The sequence below is a fragment of the Spodoptera frugiperda genome, chromosome 14, assembly GCF_023101765.2.
Source record: "Spodoptera frugiperda isolate SF20-4 chromosome 14, AGI-APGP_CSIRO_Sfru_2.0, whole genome shotgun sequence".
Taxonomy (NCBI): Eukaryota; Metazoa; Arthropoda; class Insecta; order Lepidoptera; family Noctuidae; genus Spodoptera; species Spodoptera frugiperda.
Window position 1 is genome coordinate 989,246 of NC_064225.1, and position 25,024 is coordinate 1,014,269.

Consider the following 25,024-nt stretch of genomic DNA (forward strand, 5'->3'; position numbering starts at 1 on the left):
GGCAGCAAAAAAAAAGTTTCGCCCCATAACAATAACGCGTGTCGGCGCAGCAGACTAAGATTTTATTATAGCATTTCGCCTCCTGGTTGTTTTTTTATTATGAATACACGGCGGTATATCCGGCAAGGAGGTTTCGCCGAGTCCCCGGAGATCGATTATTGCGATATCCACGGATCACTCGTTTTAAGATATGCTTCAGCTCGAATGGGCCGGCTCGACCGGAGTGATACCACCGGCCTTCCAAAAAACCGACGTGAAACAACACTTGCGATGTTTTTCGCTGTGTGAGTGAGGTTACCAGAGGCCCAATTACCCCCCTTCCCAATTTTTCCAATCACTGATTCCCCAACTACCCTTGAATTCCTAACCACCAAAAGGCCGGCAACGCACTTGTAACACCTCTGGTGTTTCGGGTGTCCATGTGCGGCGGTGATTGATTACCATCAGGTGATCCGTCCGCTCGTTTACTGGCTTATCCCATAAACAAAGACTGAGATTTAGTTGTTTAACTAGTTGACACTTACGAGTATTACAAGTGCGGTCATCACAGAGTCAATCGCCAATCCGCATTGAGTAAGCGTGGTGTTCAATGCTCAAACCTTCTCCGTGCGAGAAGAGGCCTTTGGTCAGCAGTGGCCACTTATAGGCTCTTGATGTATGATGTATGCTCATCACACGACTTCACTTTAAGATCAATAATGCACACACAAGATAAGACTAACTGCACGGTTAGCGCGGTGGCTGGGCAACTGGCTGCCGTGTAACGTGTAGCGGGTCCGATTCCTTCACGGAGCAACTCTTTGTATGATCTATAAACTGTTGTTTCGGGTGTCATGCGTAAGTGAAATGGTATGTTTGTAAACGCACCCAAGATACAGGAGAAAATCCTAGTGTGTGGCAACGTTGTTAAAGTATATAAAATACCCAACACAACCGCCCAAAAGATTTCACGAGAAAAATACATAACATTTGCAATTCGCGAGTGTAAAAATGGTTATAATTGGACAAAAGCCTCAGGCTATAGCCTGTTACTGCGATATCCAATTAATTGAGAAACGAGTGAAGCATGTAATCAACTCTTTGTTCTCTTGTCTCCATTTTTTTTACGAACACACGTGACGTCATGCGGAGAGTTTTTTTTTTATGAAATACGCGCCGGTGAACGAGCCGTCCTATCACCTGATGGTAAGCAATCGCCGCCGCCCATGGACACTTGAAACATCAAAGGCGTTACAAGTGCGTTGCCGGCTTTTTAGGGGTTAGGAATTTAAGGGTTGTTGTTCGGGAATCGGGGATTAGGAAGATTGGGAAGGGGGGAATTGGGCCTCCGGTAACCTCACATACACAACGAAACACAACGCAAGCGTTGTTTCACGTCGGTTTTCTGTGAGGCCGTGGTGTCACTCCGGTCGAGCCAGCCCATTCGTGACGAAGCATGGCTCTCCCAAACTTAAAATTGAATGGTTGATTGAATGGTAATATTGAAAATAGGTTTTTGAAGGAGTTTTGTCAAAATTGTGTGGTGAATCGAGATAGACTATCTCGATTCTATCTTGTTTTCTATCGGTTAAAGGTACGCGTCCACAGGCCCGCATCGTACGCATCGCACGCAACGGATTTTAGTGTACCTTGTATAGAACGTCGCATCGTACGGACCGCATCATCAGCAATGCCTACATGCGATGCGTACCAATGACGTCATACGGAATGCCGATGCCAAAAATCCGAGTGAAAGTGGCATCGGCTATCCGAACTATGCCGATACAGTGGACATAGTCTGAAAACTTGGATCGCACGCAGAACTCGACGCGCCGTACGCACCGGTCTGGTTCTGGACGGGCGGCGAGCTACCCTTGCTCGCCATCCCGCCGCACAAATTCTAACGACCTGGAAATCAAACTGAAGACCTCTTACCTAGTAACACTTTAAATTATTTAACAAACAAGCCACCACTTTTTAAAACTTTAACTCAATTTAAAACAAAACAGATCACAGTACTACAGTATCTTTTCCCACTACATTTTCAGTCAGAGGCATGCACCATGAAATTACATTTGATTCAAAAATTAAACGAAGCTGTTAACCGCTCGTCCACTGAATTAAGGTTCAAAATTAAACGACCTGCTTTGTGGTCCTATACCATTCTCATTGTCAACAGCATCGAGACTCAATGTTGTTGTAATTGCACAAATGACGTCACTATATGTCGGGAAAATGACGTCATAATAGGTTGTTTGTTTGCAATTAAGTTTTCTGGTTTATGGTTATATTTGTTCCACAACACAACGTCACGCCTTTTACCTCGAAGGTGTAGGCAGAGATGCACATTATGGCATGTAATGACAATGTATAATGTACACCCACTTTTCACAGTTTGTGTTGTAAGTCCCATGTAATAGGGGGTGCAAATCTATTGCCTTATACTGGGTACAATTCCAGACTCACTGCTGCTATTGAGAAATTTTCAAAAATCCCAGTAATACTTTGCCCGACCCGGGAATCGAACCCAAGACCCCTTGTCCGGCAGTCACACTTGCGACCACTCGACCAACAAGGCAGTTTACGAGAATGTTGTTGTAATTGTGCACAAATGACGTCACGATATGTCGGTATAATGACGTCATAATAGTTTGTTTGTTTGCAATTAAGTTTTCTGGTTTATGGTTATATTTGTTCCGTTCTGGATTATTGGGATACAATGTGTAAATGTGTTTCAGTTGCAGTGCTAAAAGGTAATAGAAATTTTATTGGGCAGAAGGTTTACATTTGAAATTAACCACTTGTATTATTGTACATCGTTTTGCATACACACATTGGGTTTGCGGACGGCGAGCAAGGGTAGCTCGCCGTTGGACCAGAACCGGAACTTGCGTACGTACACCACATAGAGCCATCAGACCACCACAGATGGGGCCCAGCAGGGCTGATGCTAATCCAAAGCTGCGGACTACCTAGCGGGTTTACCGGGGCTCCGGCTCGACAAGCAGGAGTAGGAACGGGGTGGTTTTTAGTCAGTAAGGGTCTGACACTCGATACAATTACGGATTTTACCAGTAAATAATATTTTTTTTTTTTTTAAATCGTTTATTCACATAATACATACATATAAAAATACATACAAAAATCGCCAAACTGTGAGTCAGTTTGTTGGCGATAATGGCGCTCTTTAATTTACAATTCTTATTCTTATATTATTATGTACTTATCTACTTTAATACTTTTTTTATATAAAACAAAAACTTATCACATACATATTATTATTAATCATATTTATCTTATATATATATCTCCATATCTATTTATTCTTAGGTACATTACATTTTTAGGGTTCCGTAGCCAAATGGCAAAAAACGGAACCCTTATAGATTCGTCATGTCTGTCCGTCTGTCCGTCCGTCCGTCCGTCCGTCCGTCCGTATGTCACAGCCATTTATTTCCGAAACTATTGGGCCTACATAGTTGAAACTTTGTAGGATGATGTATTTCGATAACCGCTATTCGAATTTTGAATAAAAATTAATAAATTTAAAAATTAAAGGGGGGCACTCCATACATGGAACTGGTTCAAAAAAAAATTTTTTTCAGCTAACATATCCGTGATTGGTGTCTATGGATAGGTCTTTAAAAAAGACATTAAGGTTCCTAAAACCACTTTTCGTCAAAATCAATCGTTTGAAAGTTAGACGCTTCCAAAGTGGAAAAACGAGTGTCCCCCCCCTCTAACTTTTAAAATAAGAGAGTGAGAAAACTGAAAAAAATATATGCTGTAGATTTTAATGGAAACTAACAACGAAAATTGGTTTGAACGAGATATCATTATTAGTTTTTGAGAAATAAAACATTTTCAAAAACCGCAAATATAACTTTGTCGTTCATACAAACACTATGTAAAACCAAGTTATTTTACAACTTTTATATTATGTCATCTACTTGCTGTTACGGAACCCTTCATGGGCGAGTCCGACTTGCACTTGGCCGGTTTTTTATATCCTTTAAGTAGTATTTCTTCAGTCTTTTTTTCAAACTACACATATTACTAATTTTGTTCGAGTCTCTTAAAATATCTATCTTATTAAATATTGTTGGTGTTAAATATTGCCTGGTTCTTTTTTACATGCGGTATTACAAGTTTTCGTTGAGTAGCATTCCTAGTTTTATATTTATGATTTACAGCTTCTTTGTATTTATCTATATGTATTGTATTGTTCTACAGCTATTAAATATTCTACTTTTTCATGCACTGGTATTATCTTTCGGAACTTTAGTAATTTGTCGTAATTCTGTTTATATTTTAATTTAACCTTTTTGCTAACAAGATGCTTACACAATCTAATCTGTAGTTGTTTAATTAAATCTAATTGTGTTTTAAATGTAAGCCCATAACTACTTAAGCCATAACTAATTAGTGAGTCGGCAAGTGCGAAATACAATACATACAGTACTTTTTTACTTACAAACTTACTGAGGTGAAAGAATTTACCCAGGATCGACTGTAGTTTGGAACACACATCATTGACTTGCAGCTTCCAATTTAAATTACAATCCACCTTTAAACCTAAATATTTATATTTATCTACTTTGTCTATATTAGTACATTGGCATCTATTTTTTTTATTGTGCAAGCATTCGTATGTATGACCTGTTAAGTGTATCTGTATTTGGTTCTTATAGCCACTATAGGGGGAATATATTAACATCAACTTAGTTTTAGCAAAATTTAGTATTATTCCGTTATCATGAGCCCACCTTATTATATTTTCAAAATCTGCCTGCATGTGGTGTTGCGCATCCGCCGCGCTAGTGGATGAGTATAACAGGCACATGTCGTCTGCGTACATATACGTGGTGCAGTGTTTTATCACGTTGATCACACTGTTCACGTGCATGATGTACCCTACCGGGCCGAAGACCGAGCCGGTCGGTACACCCAGGTTCACGTTTACCTCGTCCCCAACGGTGCCGTCTATGTACGTGCGAAGAGTTCTGTTCTCCAGGTAACTTTTAAACCAGCGGTTGATGGGTCCTCTTACACCACATTCATCCATAGTAGCACGCCATGCTCTAAAGTATCAAATGCTTTTTTATAGTCTATAAATAAAAAAGGTAATTTAAAAACTAAAAAACCCGACTGCGTTTACTAAATATGTAGTCAGGGCACATATGGCTGGCTTTCTAGAATGGGTCCTGACTGCTTCAATTTTACGATGACTTTCTTGTTTTGGGATTTTTTCATTTTCATATTAAAAAGAAACGCAGTCGGGTTTTATAGTTTTTTATTAAATTACCTTTTTTATTTTATTTTCTTTTAGTTTTATTATTTTTATATTTTGATTTATCTAGTGTCACTCTCACAGTAAATATGAATCAAACGACCCCTATCAAGCTGAAATCCATCGAGCCGTTCAGGCTACAGAGCGTGCCAAATAATTATACTTACATACATACATACTCTCGAAAAACATAACCCTCCTTCTGGCGCAGTCGGGTAACAATACTGTGACAAACTTACCCTGGTTCAGATTGTTGTTTACGTAGTCGGTGAACTCGGCAAGCGCGGTAGCAGTGCTGCGCCCGCGTCTGAACCCGTGCTGTGACTCTGATATTATATTATATTTTTCTAAATAGCTACTAACCTGATTAACTATTACTTTTTCTACTATTTTATTTATTACTGTTAATATTGCCACCGGCCTGTAGTTGCTATAATCCAAATGATTTCCTTGTTTATATATAGGTCTTATTATAGACTTTTTTTAAAAGAGTTTTGAGTACCATGGATAAAACGTGGGGGTAGGAGAGACATTGGAACGCCAATTGCTATGAATCTTACATACTTATTTCGGTTTCATGCTCATCGGTAAGGGTAGAGCAGCGGGTGCAGACGAAGCGACATCGCGCAGCCTACTAGTGAAGAGTCCCCTGTGACTCGAAACTATTAGAGCTGTTCTCTATTAATTTACGCGAGTAAACTGTGATTTTCCGCTAAACAAGACGCCACCGCGTCTCGCCGTTGTAAAAAAATTACAGCTTTAAAACTACGTGAAGTAAAAGAGAGTAATTCATCAGTCAGTTTAACAAACACCCTTTATAACCGTCATTAAGCTGCTCGCACCACGTTGGGCCACGAAACACGCGTTTTGACGCGACAACCGCTCACTCTCAACGCTGTTACATCGATATTCCGACTTCGGTAGCGATTTATGTTATAAGCTGTAGCGATTTTATTTAATTCAATAATTAAGATATTTTTATTAATTGGGTAGTTGAACTATTTTGTTTTTGATGTCAGTTATTATATTTTTTTTAATATACCGTATTGGGAAATCTCTTATGACTTAATTTAACCCACATATTTGTTATTATGTTGGCTGACAATATACGAAAAATAAGCAAAATAGGCCCAGTAGTTAAACCAAAAAGTGCATTATTCTCTTTGAGCTAATTTGAACACTTTTTACAAATACGGCATTATAACAGCCGCGCCGCGTGTCCGTAACATTCCTAGACAACCTACAACATTACAGCTCTTCTGTGGTCAAAAAACATGAAGCTGATCCCACAGAATTTGAAACTAATTGATTAATTTAATAATTTATTTTGTTTGAAAATCATCATATTAAAGAATTTATTTAGTTGTATTATTGTTCTGTATACCTATAAAAGATATCCTTCATTCGCTTCGCTGAACGGCAACGTGGCACTCACAAAAATCCGCTTTAAGTTCACAACTTACCCCACAACCCACAGCTATTAATATTCATAGTGTAATTAATTTCAGTACGCCACTGACACGGTATTTATTTGAACCCCATAATTACGGCCGCCGATTGGTCCTCGCTTTGTTCAACTAATTTATATTAATACTACTACGCTTATTTGTACACAGCACTGGTTTTAATCAGATGCATAGTTTCGGATTTTAGTGCTGTACATATTTTCACACTGATTTTTTAAACCTTGTACAATGTTTCATGGTAGTGGACATCCTTACTATTTAATATCATCATTCAAAGTTAAAGTCAAATCATTTATTCTAATTAAACCATATAAAGTAAGCTAAGGTACTTTTGAAACGTCAACAAAGAAAGAAATATGCAAAGATCTGTCAGTCTGTCCATCAGTAAAGCTAGGTGCATTGCAGAAGTGTGTGAGATAGAACACAGCCGCGGGTAAGACTGCTTTTCCACCAGAGATGTACTATGCTATGCTTTGGATACGTTTGGCTTCCACCAATCATATTCATTGGTACATAGATTAGCACTGGTGGACAAAGGTTCAATTGAACAAGAAACAGGTTCTATGCTGCTATGGATGTGTACAATAGATGGCTTCCCTACTATCGATACATCCCATACTCGAGCTGCGTATCTTCGTCGCACTGCTACTTTCACCTTCATAGCACATCTTACTCGTACACCTACATGCATAGCTTAGTATCAGTGAAAACAGTCACAGCTTAGCTATTACATCTTCGTAGCATAGCTACATAGCACATCTTTGGTAGAAAATCACCCTTATACACATAGGAAATTGAAAAAAAAAACATAACTACCTATATAAATAGAACATATTCTAAATTAATGGAAAATGTATTGGATCGGAGGACGCCATGACACCTACGTCACTGCGTTACATATCCGCACTCGTAAGGGGAACCGCCACAACGGCATCCCTTAAGGAAATCGACACGGAAACGTGAAGCAGGCAATTATATAAAGGAAGATGGTATTTAGCTTAAGATTGGATGTAGAGAATTGATTTCTTGTTGTTGCTATCGAGTTTAGAGTCCTGATTTCGGTAGATTTTTCCAATGATAATGTGGAGTTATTTTTTTTTTGCTTTGATAAGTCTGCCTTTGCGGGAGTATTTGTTCCGTCTAAAACTGACACCGTTTTCCAATCTAAAGCAGTTGGCTAAGAATTTATGATTCCATATTACTGAAGCACTATTCAGGATAATGTAAGGAAGACTACAAATGATAAAATAAAGATTTGTAACAAAAAGACTCAAAAGACTGGCACCGGTATACTTTTTTGTGCCTAACATTGTCACTGTAATTTAAAAAATGTAGGACCTAGATTTTTTTTTATATTTTTCTAATAACAGTTGGAACCTTGTCGATCATCTGGGTCACCCTGTATATATTCATATGCATGTAATAAAAAGCGGTTATTTCAATATTACAAACAGACACTCTAATTTTATTTACTAGATACTCTAGATTCTTGTCAGCTATAAAAAAAAAACAAAAGACTAGAGTATAAATACGTTTTTTATTCAAACACAAATATATAGAAAAACACCGAAGATATTTGCAGAACGTCTCCAGATATTACTACTAAGAAAATTCATTCGTATGTCTGTTCTTACGTACAATTGTGAAATTCCTTTTGCTATGCGTAAGACAGGGGTATATTAAATTCCTATACGACTAGCGTCTGGGTTCTGTACATAAAATGGGTCGCTGTGGATTTGATTGCTTTCTGCTCGAACCCTAATAATGCTGAATGTCTTTGCTGGTGATGTTATGTAGGTACCTAGTTTTTATTTTTGATTTATTTCTTTTGCTATGTTTTATTGGATTTTTTGTTCTGTTGTTAAAAGTAAAAAAATATTGACAAAAGTAACAGCCATGCTTCAGTACGAATGGGCCGGAGTGATACCACGGTCTCACAGAGACCAACATGAAACAACGCTTTGGTTGTGTTTCGTTGTGTGAGTGAGGTTACCGGAGGCCCAATTAAACCCCTTCCCAATCTTCCCAAACCCGATTCCCCAACAACTCTTAAATTCCTAACCCCCAAAAGGCTGGCAACTCACTTGTAACGCCTCTGGTGTTTCGGGCGGCGTCGATCGCTTACCATCAGGTGATCCGTCTGCTCGTTCACCAGCTTATATCAGAAAAAAGTATTTTAAAGTGTTTCTGAATATTTAGAATCAATCACACAAATGCTATGAAAGTGCGAGTTGGTTTGTTTGGATGTTTCTGCGTCAATCACGCTGAAACTGCTGAATGGATTTTGACGAAATAGGTATATAAACAGGGTATAAGCTGACTTGGGTGATAGGATACTTTTTATTCCACGGGAGCGCAGGCAAAGCCGCTGGCATAGTGTGTTTGTTTATACCCCATATTCAAGTGAGGGAGAGCCATGCTTCGGCACGAATGGGCCGGCTCGACCGGAGTGATACCACGGCCTCACAGAAAACCAACGTGAAACAACGCTTGCGTTGTGTTTCGTTGTGTGAGTGAGGTTATCGGACGCCCAATTACCCCCATCCCCAATCTTCCAATCCCCGATTCCCCAACAACCCTTAAATTCCTAACCCCCAAAAAGCCGGCAACGCACTTGTAACGCCTCTGGTGTTTCAAGTGTCCATTGGCGGCGGATTGCTTACCATCAGGTAATATGTCAGATCGATTACCGGCGTGTTCCATAAAAACAAAACCCAGTAATCTTCGGAATTACTAGTCCGATTTGAATAATTATTTTTGTGTTTTTATATTATTTGTAATATTAGTGTGATGTATAAGATAGGCATTAGTACCGTTAGTAGGGAACGGGACACGAGCGAAGCAGCCAGCAGAAGCTAGTAGCCCATACAACTCAGAATTCTATAACCCCACACTATAATGACCTAAAACCGTTTATAACATTCCAACTAAAAGGTTTGGCCCCTCAATAGGGGTTAGGAGTGACCCCAAATAGCGTTGCGTACGACCGCTGATGGCTCGAACCGGGGTCTAATTACGATTATGACGAAACAATCAATGTTATTGACAAATTTTGATTGGATTATATTGAAAGGGGTCTTATGTATGTGTGTATGTATGTAGCTATTATTTCTCGTGAAGTTCAGATGAGGTTTACTTGTAATGACTATTCAATTTTGGTATTTTTGGAGTCTAAGGACAAAATCATTTGTTGTATTTTATGTAATTGACTGCACGGTTGGCGTGGTAGTTGGGCTGCAGTGCAACACGTTTCAAATGCAACCAATTGCCCGATACAAAGTTAAAGTCATAAAATATTTATTTGCTAATGTACACAGTTATATAAAAGGTGTTACAAAATATCAATCATGTGTGATTGGGTTCGATTCCCGCACGGAGCAACTCTTTGTGTGATTCACAAATCGTTTGTTTTGGTTCTGGGTGTCATGTGCATGTGAAATTGTATGTTTGTAAACGCACCCACGACACAGGAGAAAATCCTAGTGTGAAATAGCCTATACCGTATAGGGTAAAATCCTTGGTGGTAAGGATATTTCTAATAAAAAAATCTACCAGACTAAGCCCTGAGCGACAAAACCGAAATCTTTCATAACCACTATCGATCAATAAAAAAGATTTATCTAATCTTTATTTTATACTAAACTCTCTTTCTTATCCAAACAAGACATCTCTTAAGAAGGTACTTACGTCTGTTTACTTCAAGAACAGTTGCACTACTTGAACCAATTAAAACTTCCTAGCAACTGGAACTTAGTACTTGAGTAGTAGGGACCTATGTTTTTCTTAGCCTCCATCCATTTTCATTATCGTCATATTAGTTTTCTTGTTATGGGCTAGATAGATTCTATCTAGATATATAGGTATTGTATTCTAGTTTATAACTGACTTCAAAAAACAGGACGTTCTTAGTTTGATTTGATTTTGATGCGTTATTCAGCATACCTAGTATTTTCCAGACTTAGGAGAAGGTTTTAGGTTACTCGACTTTAAAAAAAATAGATTCACAATATATTTTGTGAACTTTATCCTTTTTTTAAATTTTATTATTGATAGAAAATAAATAAAAGGAAAGGGATTCTCAAGAAACTCGAAACTGTTCAACGATACTTTACTCGACTTGGAACATACATAACATCACGCCTGTCTCCCACAGGGGTAGGCAGAGACAATGGAACGCTAATTGCTACGATTCTTACACCGACTTGGGATACAACCAAAAATGACTTTTCAGTAGTCGTGCTTACAACAACTAAGGCAAGTCTTACTCTCTTAAATTTTCGACCAAATTACAACAGGTTAGAGTTGAAAATCAATCAAATGCATTTAAGCCTTACTCAATGTACTGAGTGTACCATTTCGCATGCATTCTCTTAATGACGTTTGCGTTTCAAGTCGTTTGAGACAAAATGCTAAGCGCAGTACAAATTGAGGAACAGTCGTGTTCCCTAATTTAACATAACAAGACGTGTACTTGTAATTGGGGTTGAAGTCAATTGTAGGAAGGTTTTAGGAGCGTTTTCTTGGATTACCTACTCAATTTATTTTTCTTTACTGATGTTATAAATCTGTATGTGCGTATTAGTGCAGTACTTGGCTTTGGCCCATACTGACTCTCAAATCCAGCCCAAAAGAAAAAATAAAAGACAAATAAATGATAACAACAATAATTTATTTCAGACATGCCCATAACATTGAACTTAAAAACGAATGTTAGTAGATATTATCTGATAACAATACAAACACAAAACTGTAGAAACATTTTCAAATAATAACAATTAAAGCACTAAATCAGTCATTAAACAAGTAATGTAATTTAAATATGTGTGATATGTTAATAAATCAGTGTTCATAATATCTCATTTATTTGTTATTAAATCAGTATGTATAATCTATAATATGAAAATAAGTTGGGTTTTCCTTCCTGACGCTAACTCCAGAACGCACGAACCGATTTCCACATTTTGCATTTGTTGGAAAGGTCTTGGGCTCCGTGAGGTTTATAGCAAAGATAAAAAACATTTTTAACAAAAAAAAACCGACTTCAAAAAATAACTATTCCAAAATAAATTAATATGCACTAAAAAGTAAAAGAAATAATTGCGTATTTTTCAACAACTTAATAAATCAACTAACTTTACTAACTCATCACACACATTATAATGTAAGTAGGTACAATTATTGTTATTTTTGGAGTCGGTGTCAGCCAACTAAGATAGGTTTGTTATTTACCTATTATCACAACAAAACATTACAGTTTTACACCAGTTGTAAGTAGGTACTTAACCACCACTCCGCCCGTACCGTGCTAGTTGTTGGCGTTTCCTAGGCTGACACCGACTCCAAAAATAACAATAATTGTACCTACTTACATTATAATGTGTGTGATGAGTTAGTAAAGTTAGTTGATTTATTAAGTTGTTGAAAAATACGCAATTATTTCTTTTACTTTTTAGTGCATATTAATTTATTTTGGAATATTTATTTTTTGAAGTCGGTTTTTTTTTTGTTAAAAATGTTTTTTATTTCTTGATTTTTAGTGAATAACTTATTTGAGTATGGGTCGACCTATTAAACGCGCTGCTCATATGAGACAGCGCCGTTTAAATGAATAATATTAATATCTATCCATATTGACGCATAATTACATTATTTTCAAATGTATATTAACCTGATACCCTTACTTATGATCTGCTGAGCCGACAGCTGACAGTAACCTGTTCATAAGCTACATACATAGTCAGTTGTCAAACACACAAACAGATTAGATACCCACATAGGTATACAGTCATGTAACTCAGACAGCACATCAAGCTACTCATCATTCTATACCAGATATGCTACTATCCGTCCTGAATTGTATGGTTACTCATAAAGATAAGCTAATATACATCACTTAAACTCAAACGCAGAGCACATTCTGTTCATTTTTGAGGAGTTCCCTGGATTATCTTCTACATTTATGGTCAGACTTTAAAAAAAATATATGGGACCACACTGACATCGTACTCTTTCAAACACAAAAAGAATTTCTCAAATCGGTCTATAACTGCCGGAGATATCGATTAACATACATAAAAAAAAAAGTTTTTGTTAATTATCTCAAAAAGTGCTGAACCAATTTCGATAAAATTTTAATGGAACAACGTCTGATGTAAGACCTACGAAATACAACAATTATCATCCAAATCAGTTCATAAACGACACAGTTATTCGCGAACAGAAATAGTAAATGTTTGTATTGATATTTGTTTTTGTTAATTATCTCAAAAAGTGCTAAACCAATTTTGATAAAATTTTAATGGGACCACCTCTGGTATAAGACCTACCAAATACAAAAAGAATCATCAAAATCGGTTCATAAACGACAAAGTTATCCGCGAACAAACATAAAAAAAAGCATATATACGGTCGAATTGAGAACCTCCTCCTTTTTTTTGAAGTCGGTTAAAAATTCAGGAAAATTTCAGAAAAGGTTTGCTAGTATATAATAAATCACAATAATTATATTGAATTTAAATGATCTGCCTTTATGGTATTTATACATTAGACTATCTTTTTCAAACTCTAACACTTTTTAACTTACGAAGACTTGGTCTTAGTAATGCCATTCCTATGTTGGATTCCATTCGTACCAACAGCTTTCACTGGTCCATTTACCCTGTTAAATAAAAAAAATATATCACAATTTGATTCAGTAATAGGTACACACTTCATTTGCTGTTTACATTTAAAATCATTCTTATTAGGCCAATACCAATAGGCCTCATAAGAATGATGATGGGGATATGAAAATTAAAATGTACATAATTAGTCTGTCAGTTAGATAATGAACAATATTAGACACGAAATTCTATTTTGTTATATAAGATAACAATACTAAGATAAAACGAATCAAAGTTTAGGAGTGGGAGCAAATACGTCATTTCTACGTATAAAATGTACCTAGAAGTGACGTCACGCGATATTTCAAATCGATATATCTTCGAAAGTATTTGTTTCCGTAAGAAAATAAAAAATACGTGTCTAATATTTTAAAATAATCTACAAGACGGACATTTAAATAAATAGTTAAATAAAGTACTACAAAAAAGAGTTATCGTACCTATTGAAGAAGAGTTGGTTGGTGATGTTGATCAGCGGCGCCTCCACAAACAGCCACATCGCGTAACTGAGTCCTATTGATATCACCGTTGCCCCTACTGCGCTGAAAAGCTGAAAGAAGATTGCAAGGTCTTACAATGTTGATACAAAACTACAGGACTATACCATTGATCGAGAAATTGTTAGCCAATAAAAAACAATTTTAACAAAAAAAAACCGACTTCAAAAAACAAATATTCCAAAACAAATTAATATGCACTAAAAAGTAAAAGAAATAATTGCGTATTTTTCAACAACTTAATAGATCAACTAACTTTACTAACTCATCACACACATTATAATGTAAGTAGGTACAATTATTGTTATTTCTGGAGTCGGTGTCAGCCAACTAAGATAGGTTTGTTATTTACCTATTATCACAACAAAACATTACAGTTTTACACCAGTTGTAAGTAGGTACTCAACCACCACTCCGCCCGTGCCGTGCCCGTGCCGTGCTAGTTGTTGGCGTCTCCTAGGCTGACACCGACTCCAAAAATAACAATAATTGTACCTACTTACATTATAATGTGTGTGATGAGTTAGTAAAGTTAGTTGATCTATTAAGTTGTTGAAAAATACGCAATTATTTCTTTTACTTTTTAGTGCATATTAATTTGTTTTGGAATATTTGTTTTTTGAAGTCGGTTTTTTTTTTGTTAAAATTGTTTATTATTTCTTGATTTTTAGTGAATAACTTATTTGAGTATGGGTCGACCAATTAAACGCGCTGCTCATATGAGACAGCGCCGTTTAAATGAATAATATTAATATCTATTCATATTGACGCATAATTACATTATTTTCAAATGTATATTAACCTGATACCCTTACTTATGATCTGCTGAGCCGACAGCTGACAGTAACCTGTTCATAAGCTACATACATAGTCAGTTGTCAAAGACACAAACAGATTAGATACCCACATAGGTATACAGTCATGTAACTCAGACAGCACATCAAGCTACCCATCATTCTATACCAAATATGCTACTATCTGTCCTCAATTTTATGGCTACTGAGAAAGATAAGATGAATATTTCATTCTGTTCATTTTTGAGGAGTTCCCTGGATTATCTACCACATTTATGGTGGTCAGACTTTAAAAAAAATTATATGGGACCACACTGACATCGTATTCTTTCAAATACAAAAAGAATTTCTGAAATCGGACTATAACTGCCAGAGATATGCATTTGTCAAACACAAACAGATTACATAGGTACCAACATACACATGTAAATCAGACAGCACATCAAGCTACCCATCATTCTATACCAGATATGCTACTATCTGTCCTGAATTGTATGGTTACTCAGAAAGATAAGCTAATATACATCACTTAAACTCAAACGCAGAGCACATTCTGTTCATTTTTGAGGAGTTCCCTGGATTATCTTCCACATTTATGGTCAGACTTTAAAAAAAATTATATGGGACCACCCTGACATCGTACTCTTTCAAACACAAAAAGAATTTCTCAAATCGGTCTATAACTGCCGGAGATATCGATTAACATACATAAAAAAAAAAAAAAAAATACGGTCGAATTGAGAACCTCCTCCTTTTTTTGAAGTCGGTTAAAAATGAGGGTTCGGAACTGATTCTTGAGTTAGTTTAGTTAATACAGCGTGTATTTGACAGCTCTCCACAAAAAAACAGGGTCAATTCAGCTCCTGATTCTGAATCATATCCTACCAGTAATTTTCTCAGAAAATATGTTTTTGTTTGCTGAAATTCCTTTATTTCAATGTAAAATTACATCATCTGTATTTTTTTTTTTTTTTATTGGGACAAGCCCGCCACAACCTCCCATACCGCTGCAACTCCTGTAAGCCAGGATCTACAGTAGATACAAACATGAAAACACCGGAACACTGAAGTCCGGCGCGTCCCAGGGAAATGAATGACTGTCTTGGATCCCGCAACGAAACAAATCAGAAGATGTTATTAGAGGAGAAGAAAAGAAAACGATAGTTTCCACTTCCCTCGGTAAATTTAATGCAGGAGACAGGATGACTTAAGCCTTAAGGCACAAAAGAGACTGCACAACTGGGAGAAGCCCAGTCGCCAAGCACCACGGAAATTTTACTTAAAACTAAAATATTAAATGCTAATACTAAATGGGTCCTATGCGTGAGCTGTTATACTTGCTTCCAATAATAGGTATGGCAAAAACGCCTAAACGCACGGAAATTTGCTCGAGACTCCACAAGGTCCGTGTAATAAACTACACCTGATGAAACAATTAAATTATCCAACATAGTGTCACGCTCAGATTGCCAGAGACCACACTCCCAGAGTATGTGATGGGCGGATTGCTCATGTAATCATGTTGCAACTCCACTGTCGAACATTGGCACCATCTGTATGCAAAGAAAGCCCGATTTGTGTAAATAAAATAGCTGAATTAAAAAAACGGTAATGAATGTTGAAATACGCTAAATAAACGACGCTCCCTGGGTTGCTGTCCGCTATGTGCGCTCAACTTCCCATAATGTTCCTGAAAGAATGTCATGTACCGGTTTTTTTAACATGATGTACTGAAGCCACCTTATGAGTTTAAGGAGAGCTGTCAAAAACATGCTGTATTATCAATTTCAATCATTTCCTAATTCCGAACTTTCATCTACCATCAGGCGGGCATTAAAAAAATTAGAACTGATACTCACAATACAATAGAAATCGAAAAAGTGAGTCGATCGTTGCGAAAGTTGGAACTTTTGAATCACCAGCGGATGGATCATGTAAATGCCGTAGGACAGCCGACTTAGAGGTGTGAACGCAGACCAACTCAACATATTGGAGACTATAGCTAGAAAACAGACATAGAATATATCAAAATATAATTAGATCAAAAACTCAAAAACGAATAATACTTATACATAGTTACACTGTATTGGGATCGAACTATCATCACAGACAGGACAATTGTTGCTAAGAAACCTGACATTGTGCTGATAGATCGACCAAGCCGTCGCACAATGATAATTGATATAAAAATCCCGCATGACGAAAATCTTGTGAAAGCTGAAAAAGATAAAGCCAGTAAATATCTTGATTTAGCTCATGAGGTTGTCGACATGTGGGATGTAGATTCAGCAACCATTGTGCCGATAGTGTTATCTGCCAATGGCCTCACAGCCAAAAGCCTCGACCAACACCTGAGTAAGCTAGTGTCAGATGGTTGGGTCAAGGGCCTGATACAAAAAGAATGGACACAATGTATTATTTCTCTTGAGCCCTGACCGCCATTAGCTTGGATTTCTCCCGTTACTGCTTGGCTACTGCTTTTTATATTTTTAAATATTTTTTTAATAAGTAAAGAAAGAGATGTAGTTAACTAAATAAATATACAAATGACACTTACGAACAGTTCCATATTCACACATCCCTATAATGCAGCAGATGGCAGCAGACCAAAGGATCCTCTTCGTGCCTACGAAGATAGCTGCTTCCAGAGGATCATACCCTCGGCAAACGATTATATAAGCTATGGACATGGTGAACATCATGGCAAACACACCCACAGCCGTAGCAATGATGGACCAAGTCTGGAAGTAAGATATTATTATCATTAATTAAATTTACTACGGTCCCTTTTCTTTGTGCATTATCAAAATTTATATCATAATCAACTTTTCATTGCTCAGTAGCAGCGCCACAATCGCCGCGTCGTGTGTCGCGGAATGCTGCTCATGAATATGAGCCTCTAGCATGGCTTGAAACTAGTCGAGTTCCTCGTCAAACGGTTACGTGAGTAATCCGATAGCATAATAATTAATTTAGTAGTATGTTTCACGAAAGTTATAAGAAAAAAAAATCTATACATTTATCACTACATAGTATTTTTGAGGGAGAGAGCAGGTTTCTTCTTGTTGAAATAAAACTCTTGAAGTCGTTTTTCGGAATGATTTATTCGTCAAAGATCCCTACCAATATATACAGTTACCCTATCTCACTTACACACTAAGTACACACCGCAATGCTTTTTGCAACCGACCAATAGCAGCGCAGGACCGATCGCGCGTGTTTGACATCGCGGCCGCGAGAGGGCGCCGTCGCTCACTCGCGGTCGCGTGGCCGCGCCGCCGCTTTAAAAAGGCGCGCTCCCCGCGCCGCGTCCCTTTCGCTCCGGTGCCGTCGACGTGTGCAGACGTCTCTCCGCTCGTGCTATCTCGCTGATCGCCGTGTCTTCGTGACTCCGTTTTCTTCGTGCTCAGCTTCTGCTTGCTTGCTGCGTGTGTTGTGTGTTGCTTGTGCCATGCCGTGCTTCTGCATGTCTTGGTTCCAACAGCCGTCATTAGAAACTTATACAAACGTCTTTTTCAAGACGCGTTTCTGTACAGAAGTCAAAAACGTAAACAACCGTCTTTCTCAAGACGTGTTTCTGTGCAGTGGTCAAAAACGTGAACAACCGTCTTTCTCAAGACGTGTTTCTGTGCGGAAGTCAAAAACGTTAACAACCGTCTTTCTCAAGACGTGTTTCTGTGCAGAAGTCAAAAACGTTAACAACCGTCTTTTTCAAGACGTGTTTCTGTGCGGAAGTCAAAAACGTTAACAACCGTCTTTTTCAAGGCGACTTGCTTCCTGGTTTCTTGATAACAGAGAAAGTCAAAAACGCAACGAATCCAAACGTCTTTTTCAAGGCGACTTGCTTCACTGTTTCTTGATAACAGAGATAGTCAAAAACAATATCCAAACGTCTTTTTCAAGACGACTTGCTTCACTGTTTCTTGATAACAGAGATAGTCAAAAACACAATATCCAAACGTCTTTTTCAAGACGATTTGCTTCACTGTTTCTCGTTAACATAGAAAGTCAAAACAAAGGTAATTGTTTGGTTCTTCACTGAGGTATGGTAAAGGTAAACTGGTTTTGCACGGAGGTACGGTATTGGTAATCTGGTTTTGACGAAGGTAACTGGTAATGTATCATGTCACTATATCACTCCCCCCTAAGCGAAGCGTACATTTGGTTTCACTGTCCGGCCGGTGCGGGTGACGTAGGCTTCGCGCGGTGGGGCGGGGGCGGGTAGCGGCGTCCGCGCGTCGTTGCTTGTGTGTGTAGTTGAAGTACTTGTAGCGCTCGACGTATTTGATGAAGTTGAGGTTTTGTGTTCTTCTTCGTTGTGTAAGTATGCCAGTTTATCTTCGTTGAGTAAGTATGCCGGTTTTATTCTGTCTATTGAGACGACTGTAGTTCGATTAGGCATCTGTAGGGTAAAATTCTTCCCGTCGCGTTGAATCACCTTGTAGGGGCCATCGTAGGGAGGTACAAGCGGGCTGCGCACGGTGTCATTGCGCACAAAGACGTGTGTACACGTGGTTAGGTCCTTGTGTACGAATGTGCGTACGGTGTTTGAATGTGGTTTGCTGTTCGTGGCTAATGTTGACATTGTTTTGGTCAGCTGACGGACGAATTCGGCATCGTCAATGTTCTGCTGAGTAGGCACGAATAAATCCGATGGTACACGTAGCGTTGAGCCGTAGATCATTAGTGCGGCGCTGACTTCCTTGTCTTGTCGAAGTGCTGTACGTAATCCTAGTAACACCGTTGATAACTCGTCGCTCCAGTTTGTGCGCGCGCATCTCGCCATGAGTGCCGACTTCAAAGTGCGGTGCCAGCGCTCGACTTGTCCGTTGGCTTGAGGGTGGAAGGCTACTGCCTTCCACCCGCAAGCCAACGTACGTATTCTTTTTATGCCGCATTTCTTCATTAACGAATTGAACAGTGACGATTCGAACTGTCTGCCTTGGTCGGTCGTGATGCGAAGTGGGCAACCAAATCTTGATATCCACCCGTCGAAGATGGCTTTGGCGATCGTGTCCGCGGTGATGTCTCGGACTGGTATCGCCTCAGGCCATTTAGTGCAGCGGTCGATCATCGTCACTAGGTACCGGTAGTCATTCGAAGGCGGCAGCGGTCCCACGATGTCAACGTGTATGTGCTCGAAACGTTGTGATTTTTCGAACTCGCCGAGAGGACTGATAGTGTGCCGCTGTACTTTTCCACGCTGACAACCGATGCATGTTCTTGCCCATGTTCCGACTTCTTTGTTCATGTTCGACCAGAAGAACTTCGTTGACATTATCTTCCTCGTAGTACGTACGCCTGGGTGACTAAGATCGTGTTGCGCTTTGAATGCAGCAAAACGATATTTCGCGGGTAAATACGGACGTATGTTGCCTGTTGATGTTTCGCAGATAATCGGTCGTTGACCTCCGGGTAGTGAAATACTTGTGAACTGTAGGTTAGGTCTTGACATACACAATTGTAGCTCTGAGTCGTTTTCTTGGTCTATTGCGAGTTGATTGTAATCGATTGAAGTTTCTGTCAGGTTGATCTCTTCAATGCGTGATAAGGCGTCGGCCGCTTCGTTGTTATCACCGTGCACGTACTTTATGTTCGAACAAAACTGGCTGATGAAGTGAAGTTGGCGTTCTCTTCGTGATGTGTCGCTGGTACTAGGTGATCTTGTTAGTGCATAAGTAAGAGGTTTGTGGTCTGTGAATATTGTTAGGTCGTTGCCCTCTATTAGTCGACGGAGATGTTTGACGGCAGTGTACATTGCTAATAATTCGCGATCGTATACACTGTAACGTCGCTGTGTTTCACTCATTGTCTTCGAGAAAAATGCTAGAGGTTTCCACACGTTGTCCACTTGTTGTTGAAGTACGGCGCCGATGCTTGAGTTCGATGCGTCGGTATATAAGCGTAGCGGCGCGTTATGTATCGGGTGCGTGAGCGTCGTAGCGTCGAGAATGCTTTGTCGGCATTTCTCGAAGGCTTGTTCTGCTTCTGTGGTCCACGGTATCGGAGTCTTATCTTTCTTCTTAGTATTATGTAAATATTTGTTAAGTTCATGTTGATATTCGGCTTGATGGGGTAAGCAGCTGCGGTAAAAGTTAATCATACCGAGAAATCTTCTTAGGTCTTGAACTGTTTGTGGTTTTGGGTAGTTAACTATGGCTTGAATTCGTTCTTGAGTAGGTTTGATTCCTTCCGGTGACACTTCGTACCCGAGAAACTCGACGTTTTGTTTATCGAACTCGCACTTATCGATGTTTAGACTGACGCCGTAGGTATTTAGGCGTTCGAGTACTATTTCGATGTGACGTCGATGTTCGTCTTGATTCTTCGAATGCACAAGTAGATCGTCGATGTAACAAAACACGATGTCGTCGAGTCCTCGTAACACTTCGTGCATGAATCGTTGAAAAGTCTGTCCGGAGTTTCTTAGGCCGAATGTCATGCAGTTAAACTCGAAGAGACCAAATGGAGTGATTATTGCAGTTTTCTGTGCGTCTTCTTTAGCTATTGGTATCCAGAAGTATGCCATCTTGAGATCGAGTTTTGAAAATATCTTCTTGCCGTGGAGTTGGTAGGTAAAATCTTGGATACGTGGTATAGGGTATCTATCGGGTACTGTGACGGCGTTTAGTCTTCTGTAGTCGCCGCAGACTCGAAGTGAACCGTCTTTCTTCTTGACGACGTGCAGTGGACTCGCCCAAGGACTGTTTGAAGGCTTGCAAATACCCATCTCCATCATGTGTTCGAACTCGAGTTTCGCTGCTTTGTATCTGTCGGGCGGTAGAGGTCGCGCACGTGAGTATATAGGTGGTCCGGTTGTCTCGATGTGGTGCGTGACGTTATGTTTCACTGGAGTTTTCAAAGACATAGGTCGCAGAACGTCTGGATACTTCTTCAGTAGGTCGTGATAGGAGTGATCACGGTTGACTGTGTAGACTGTTTCTTGATCGGAGCTGTTGATCTTGATTGTGTTTACACTGAGTTCGGTGACGCGATCAATGAGTTTTCTTCGATGCAAGTCGACTAGTAGTTGGTGATGTACTAGGAAGTCTGCGCCCAGTATTGATGTGTTGACGTCGGCTACGACGAAAGTCCACCTAAATCGTCTTCGCAAACCTAGGTTGAGCTCGAGTGTGCGCTCTCCGTAGGTGCGAATTTCGGTGCCGTTGGCTGCAAATAGTTTGTATACTGTCTTCGCCGGCTTCAAATGTTTCTTATTTCTTGCTGATAGGACAGATATGTCGGCTCCCGTGTCGATAAGAAACTTCTCTCGTAAGTTAGTGTCGATAATACAGAGTCGGCGGCTTGTTTGGTTTACATCGACGCCCGCCAACCTACGTTGGCCCTAAGTGAATATACATCTATTAAATTCAAACGCAGAGCTCATTATGTTGATTTTTGAAGAGTTCCCTGGAATATCTTCCACATCTCATTTTTGAAGAGATCCCGCGAGATCGGGAACTGTGTGGTTAAAACCAAAAATTTGCCGGAAGTCACTATTCCACGCGAACGAAGTCGCGGGCAAAAGCTATGCAAAATATAAGCCTGTCGTCACGTGGGAAGGGTTAAGCACGCATTTTGATACGCGCGCTAACAACTGCATCGATTTACTACCCATGTGACACCAGTTCTGATCTCTGATTAAAATGTATGTAAAATGCATTAAGTTGTAAACTAAAAAGTACATCTACATGTACTTTTTAGTTTTCCCGCTTCTTTGCACACGGTGGTTCGCATTTACGTGCTTCGTCGCCGAATCGGTAGTGGTAGCGACACAACCAATTCGGGTCGCCAGGCTTGATGTTACTCTGCCCACGCTGTCTGGATCGTGATTGCGAGCGTGAGCGATTGCGATGTGGGAAGCGCGAGTAGCGGCGGTAGTTTCCCGCGCTTTGCTGATTCGTACGGAGTTCGGCGATTTCCAGGGAAAGTTTCTCTATTTGTTTCGATAGTAAGGCGAATTGTAAGTTTTCTTGACACGCTGTTGTGGTTGTTGAGACTGCGTTGATGGAAGTAGGCTCGAAGTGCTCCATCATTTTGTCAGCCATGGCGGCTAGCATTTCCAGTGACGACTCGGTGTTTACGGAGATTACGGCGCGTACTTGTGTAGGGAGTTGATTCAACCACATTACTTTGAGAGCTTCGTCGGACAGGAGTTTGCCGCTGAGGTCGCGCATCTTGCGGAGTAGTTGACTGGGCTTCTGGTCGCCGAGCTCGAGGCCACTGAGTAGCTTCTGTAGCTGGCGATGGTCGGATTCTTGATACGTGGAGATTAGCCGTTCTTTCAGACTGCTGTATTTGCCGGTAGCTGGGGGGTTCAAGATGATGTCGGCGATCTGTTCTAGGTCGCTGTTGCCGAGCAGTGGTACGACGAGGTTGAATTTCTGCTCTTCTCCTATCTTGCTGGCGGCGACGGCTGCCTCGAATTGCGCAAACCAGAGGCGGGGATTTTGCCGCCAAAATTGTGGCAATCTTGCGGGCAGGGATATCGTCGCCACGTCGCTCTTCACTGTGGTCACGCCGTGGGCGTCGCAGAATTCTTCGCTGGTAGCCATAATTTTCTTTCTTCAGACTGGCAGGGATTCGACGTCTTGATATTAATATTTTCCTTTTCCTGTGTTCTTTCTTCTCAGGAGGGTCACCAGTTTTGAGGGAGAGAGCAGGTTTCTTCTTCTTGAAATAAAACTCTTGAAGTCGTTTTTCGGAATGATTTATTCGACGACGGGGCCGTCTCTACGTCCCCGACTGGGGGCGTGAGGACGCGCGATCCAGGCCGAGGCCTGTTTCGGCGGTTTCTTATCGCTGCCCGCGACTGCGGGCGAGGGGTTGGAGTAGTCGGGCCCCTCGCGGGGCCCGATGCGATGTCAGTCCGTGTAGTCGCGCCGCTAGCGGCCGCGCTCAAGCCGGGCTGGCCCGGCGAGCAGCAGGCGGGTAGCGGCGCGTGGTCAAGTCCGGTGGGGGAGCCTCTACCGCCCCGCCCTAGCTAGGGCGGGCGGGAGGCTCATGTGGCTGCGTCAGGTGGGTCGGTCGGGGCGACCAGGTCTCGTGGCAGACCGTATCCGTCGGGGGGGCGCCGATGGTATGGCGCCAGCGCCCGAAGGTGGTCGTGCCGCGACTTGCTGGCGCGCTCAAACATATTTGTGCTCAGGCGCTGCACGAAGTCGTCGACGCTCTCTACGCCGAGGTCTCTCGTTATGGTCGCGTTCCGTACGAAGCGCGGGGCCTTGACTATAGTGCGCAGCGTTAGTGATTGCTGCGCACGGAGGCGTTTCTTGTTAGATTCGGACACGAGCGCGTACCAGGCCGGGGCGGCGTAGGTAAGCCGTGTCCGAATGTAGGCCTTGTAGATGCCGAGCTTCGCACGGAGCGGCAGCGACGAGTCGAGGACCGGGCGCAGGAGGTGACGGGCGGCGCGCGCCTGAGCAACAGCCTGCTGCACGTGGGGCGTCATGGACAGGGAGCGGTCGATGGTCACGCCGAGGTATTTAACTCTCGGCGCCCACCGTATTGGCTCACCCATCAGAGTCATAGGTTCCGGCTTCATGATCCCCACGGCGAGTGCTTGGGTCTTGGCCACGTTGACGGCCAACCTCCACTTCTCCAGCCAATCAGGGAGTGCATCTAGGGCGCGCTGTAGTTTTACTACTGCGTGCCGGGCGTTCAGCGACGTCGTGTAGAGCGCCGCGTCGTCCGCGTAGAGGGCGAGCTTGGCGCCGTCCACGACGGGGATGTCGTCCGTGTACACGCAGTAGCACACGGGTGAGATGCAGCTTCCCTGGGGCACGCCGGCTTGGATGCCGCGCTCAGTCGACAGAGAGCCTTCCACTGCCACTTGGAAGGTTCTGCCGTGCAGGAAGGTGGCCACGATCTTAACTAGTCGACGAGGAGTAGTAGATGTGGCCAGCTTGCTGAGCAGGCCGGCGTGCCAGACGCGGTCGAACGCCTTCTCCATGTCGAGGAATACTGCAGCGGCCCGCTCGCGCTTGTTACGCGCGGCGGCCAGGTCGTGCAGTACCCTCGCGACTTGCTGGGTCGTGGAGTGTTCGGCCCTAAAGCCGAACTGTTCGCCGCGTGGCTGGAGGTGTGGGCGCAGGTGCAACAGCAGCAGCTTCTCGAAGAGCTTCGAGACGGTATCGAGGAGCGTGATGGGGCGATAGCTCCCCGGCAGCAGCGTGTTCTTCCCCTGTTTGGGCAGCATAATTACTCTGCCGAGCTTCCACCTAGCCGGGAAGTGTCCGGTGCGGAGGATCCCGTTGAACAGTCGGGTCAGCGTCGCGATTCCTCGCGGCGGCAGGCGGCGAAGGGCCTCATTGGGGATGCCGTCCGGACCGGGTGC

General features: G+C 41.2%; 1 protein-coding gene across 2 annotated transcripts in view; it reads right to left on the reverse strand.

Annotated features, from left to right (window-relative positions):
• LOC118279120 (nose resistant to fluoxetine protein 6-like) overlaps window positions 1–25,024 on the reverse strand; it is a 57,691-nt gene that overhangs the window by 17,360 nt on the left and 15,307 nt on the right. Inside the window, exons 11-14 of one of the 2 annotated variants that reach the window (XM_050698313.1) lie at window positions 17,246–17,429; window positions 16,548–16,690; window positions 13,838–13,947; window positions 12,508–13,393 (exon numbers count right to left, since the gene is read on the reverse strand). The exons of the other annotated variant lie outside the window; for it this stretch is intronic. Coding sequence (XP_050554270.1) covers window positions 13,315–13,393; window positions 13,838–13,947; window positions 16,548–16,690; window positions 17,246–17,429 — 516 coding nt within the window. The 3' untranslated portion in view covers window positions 12,508–13,314. Of the gene's footprint in view, window positions 1–12,507; window positions 13,394–13,837; window positions 13,948–16,547; window positions 16,691–17,245; window positions 17,430–25,024 lie in introns of those variants that run through there. 2 annotated transcript variants of the gene reach the window in all.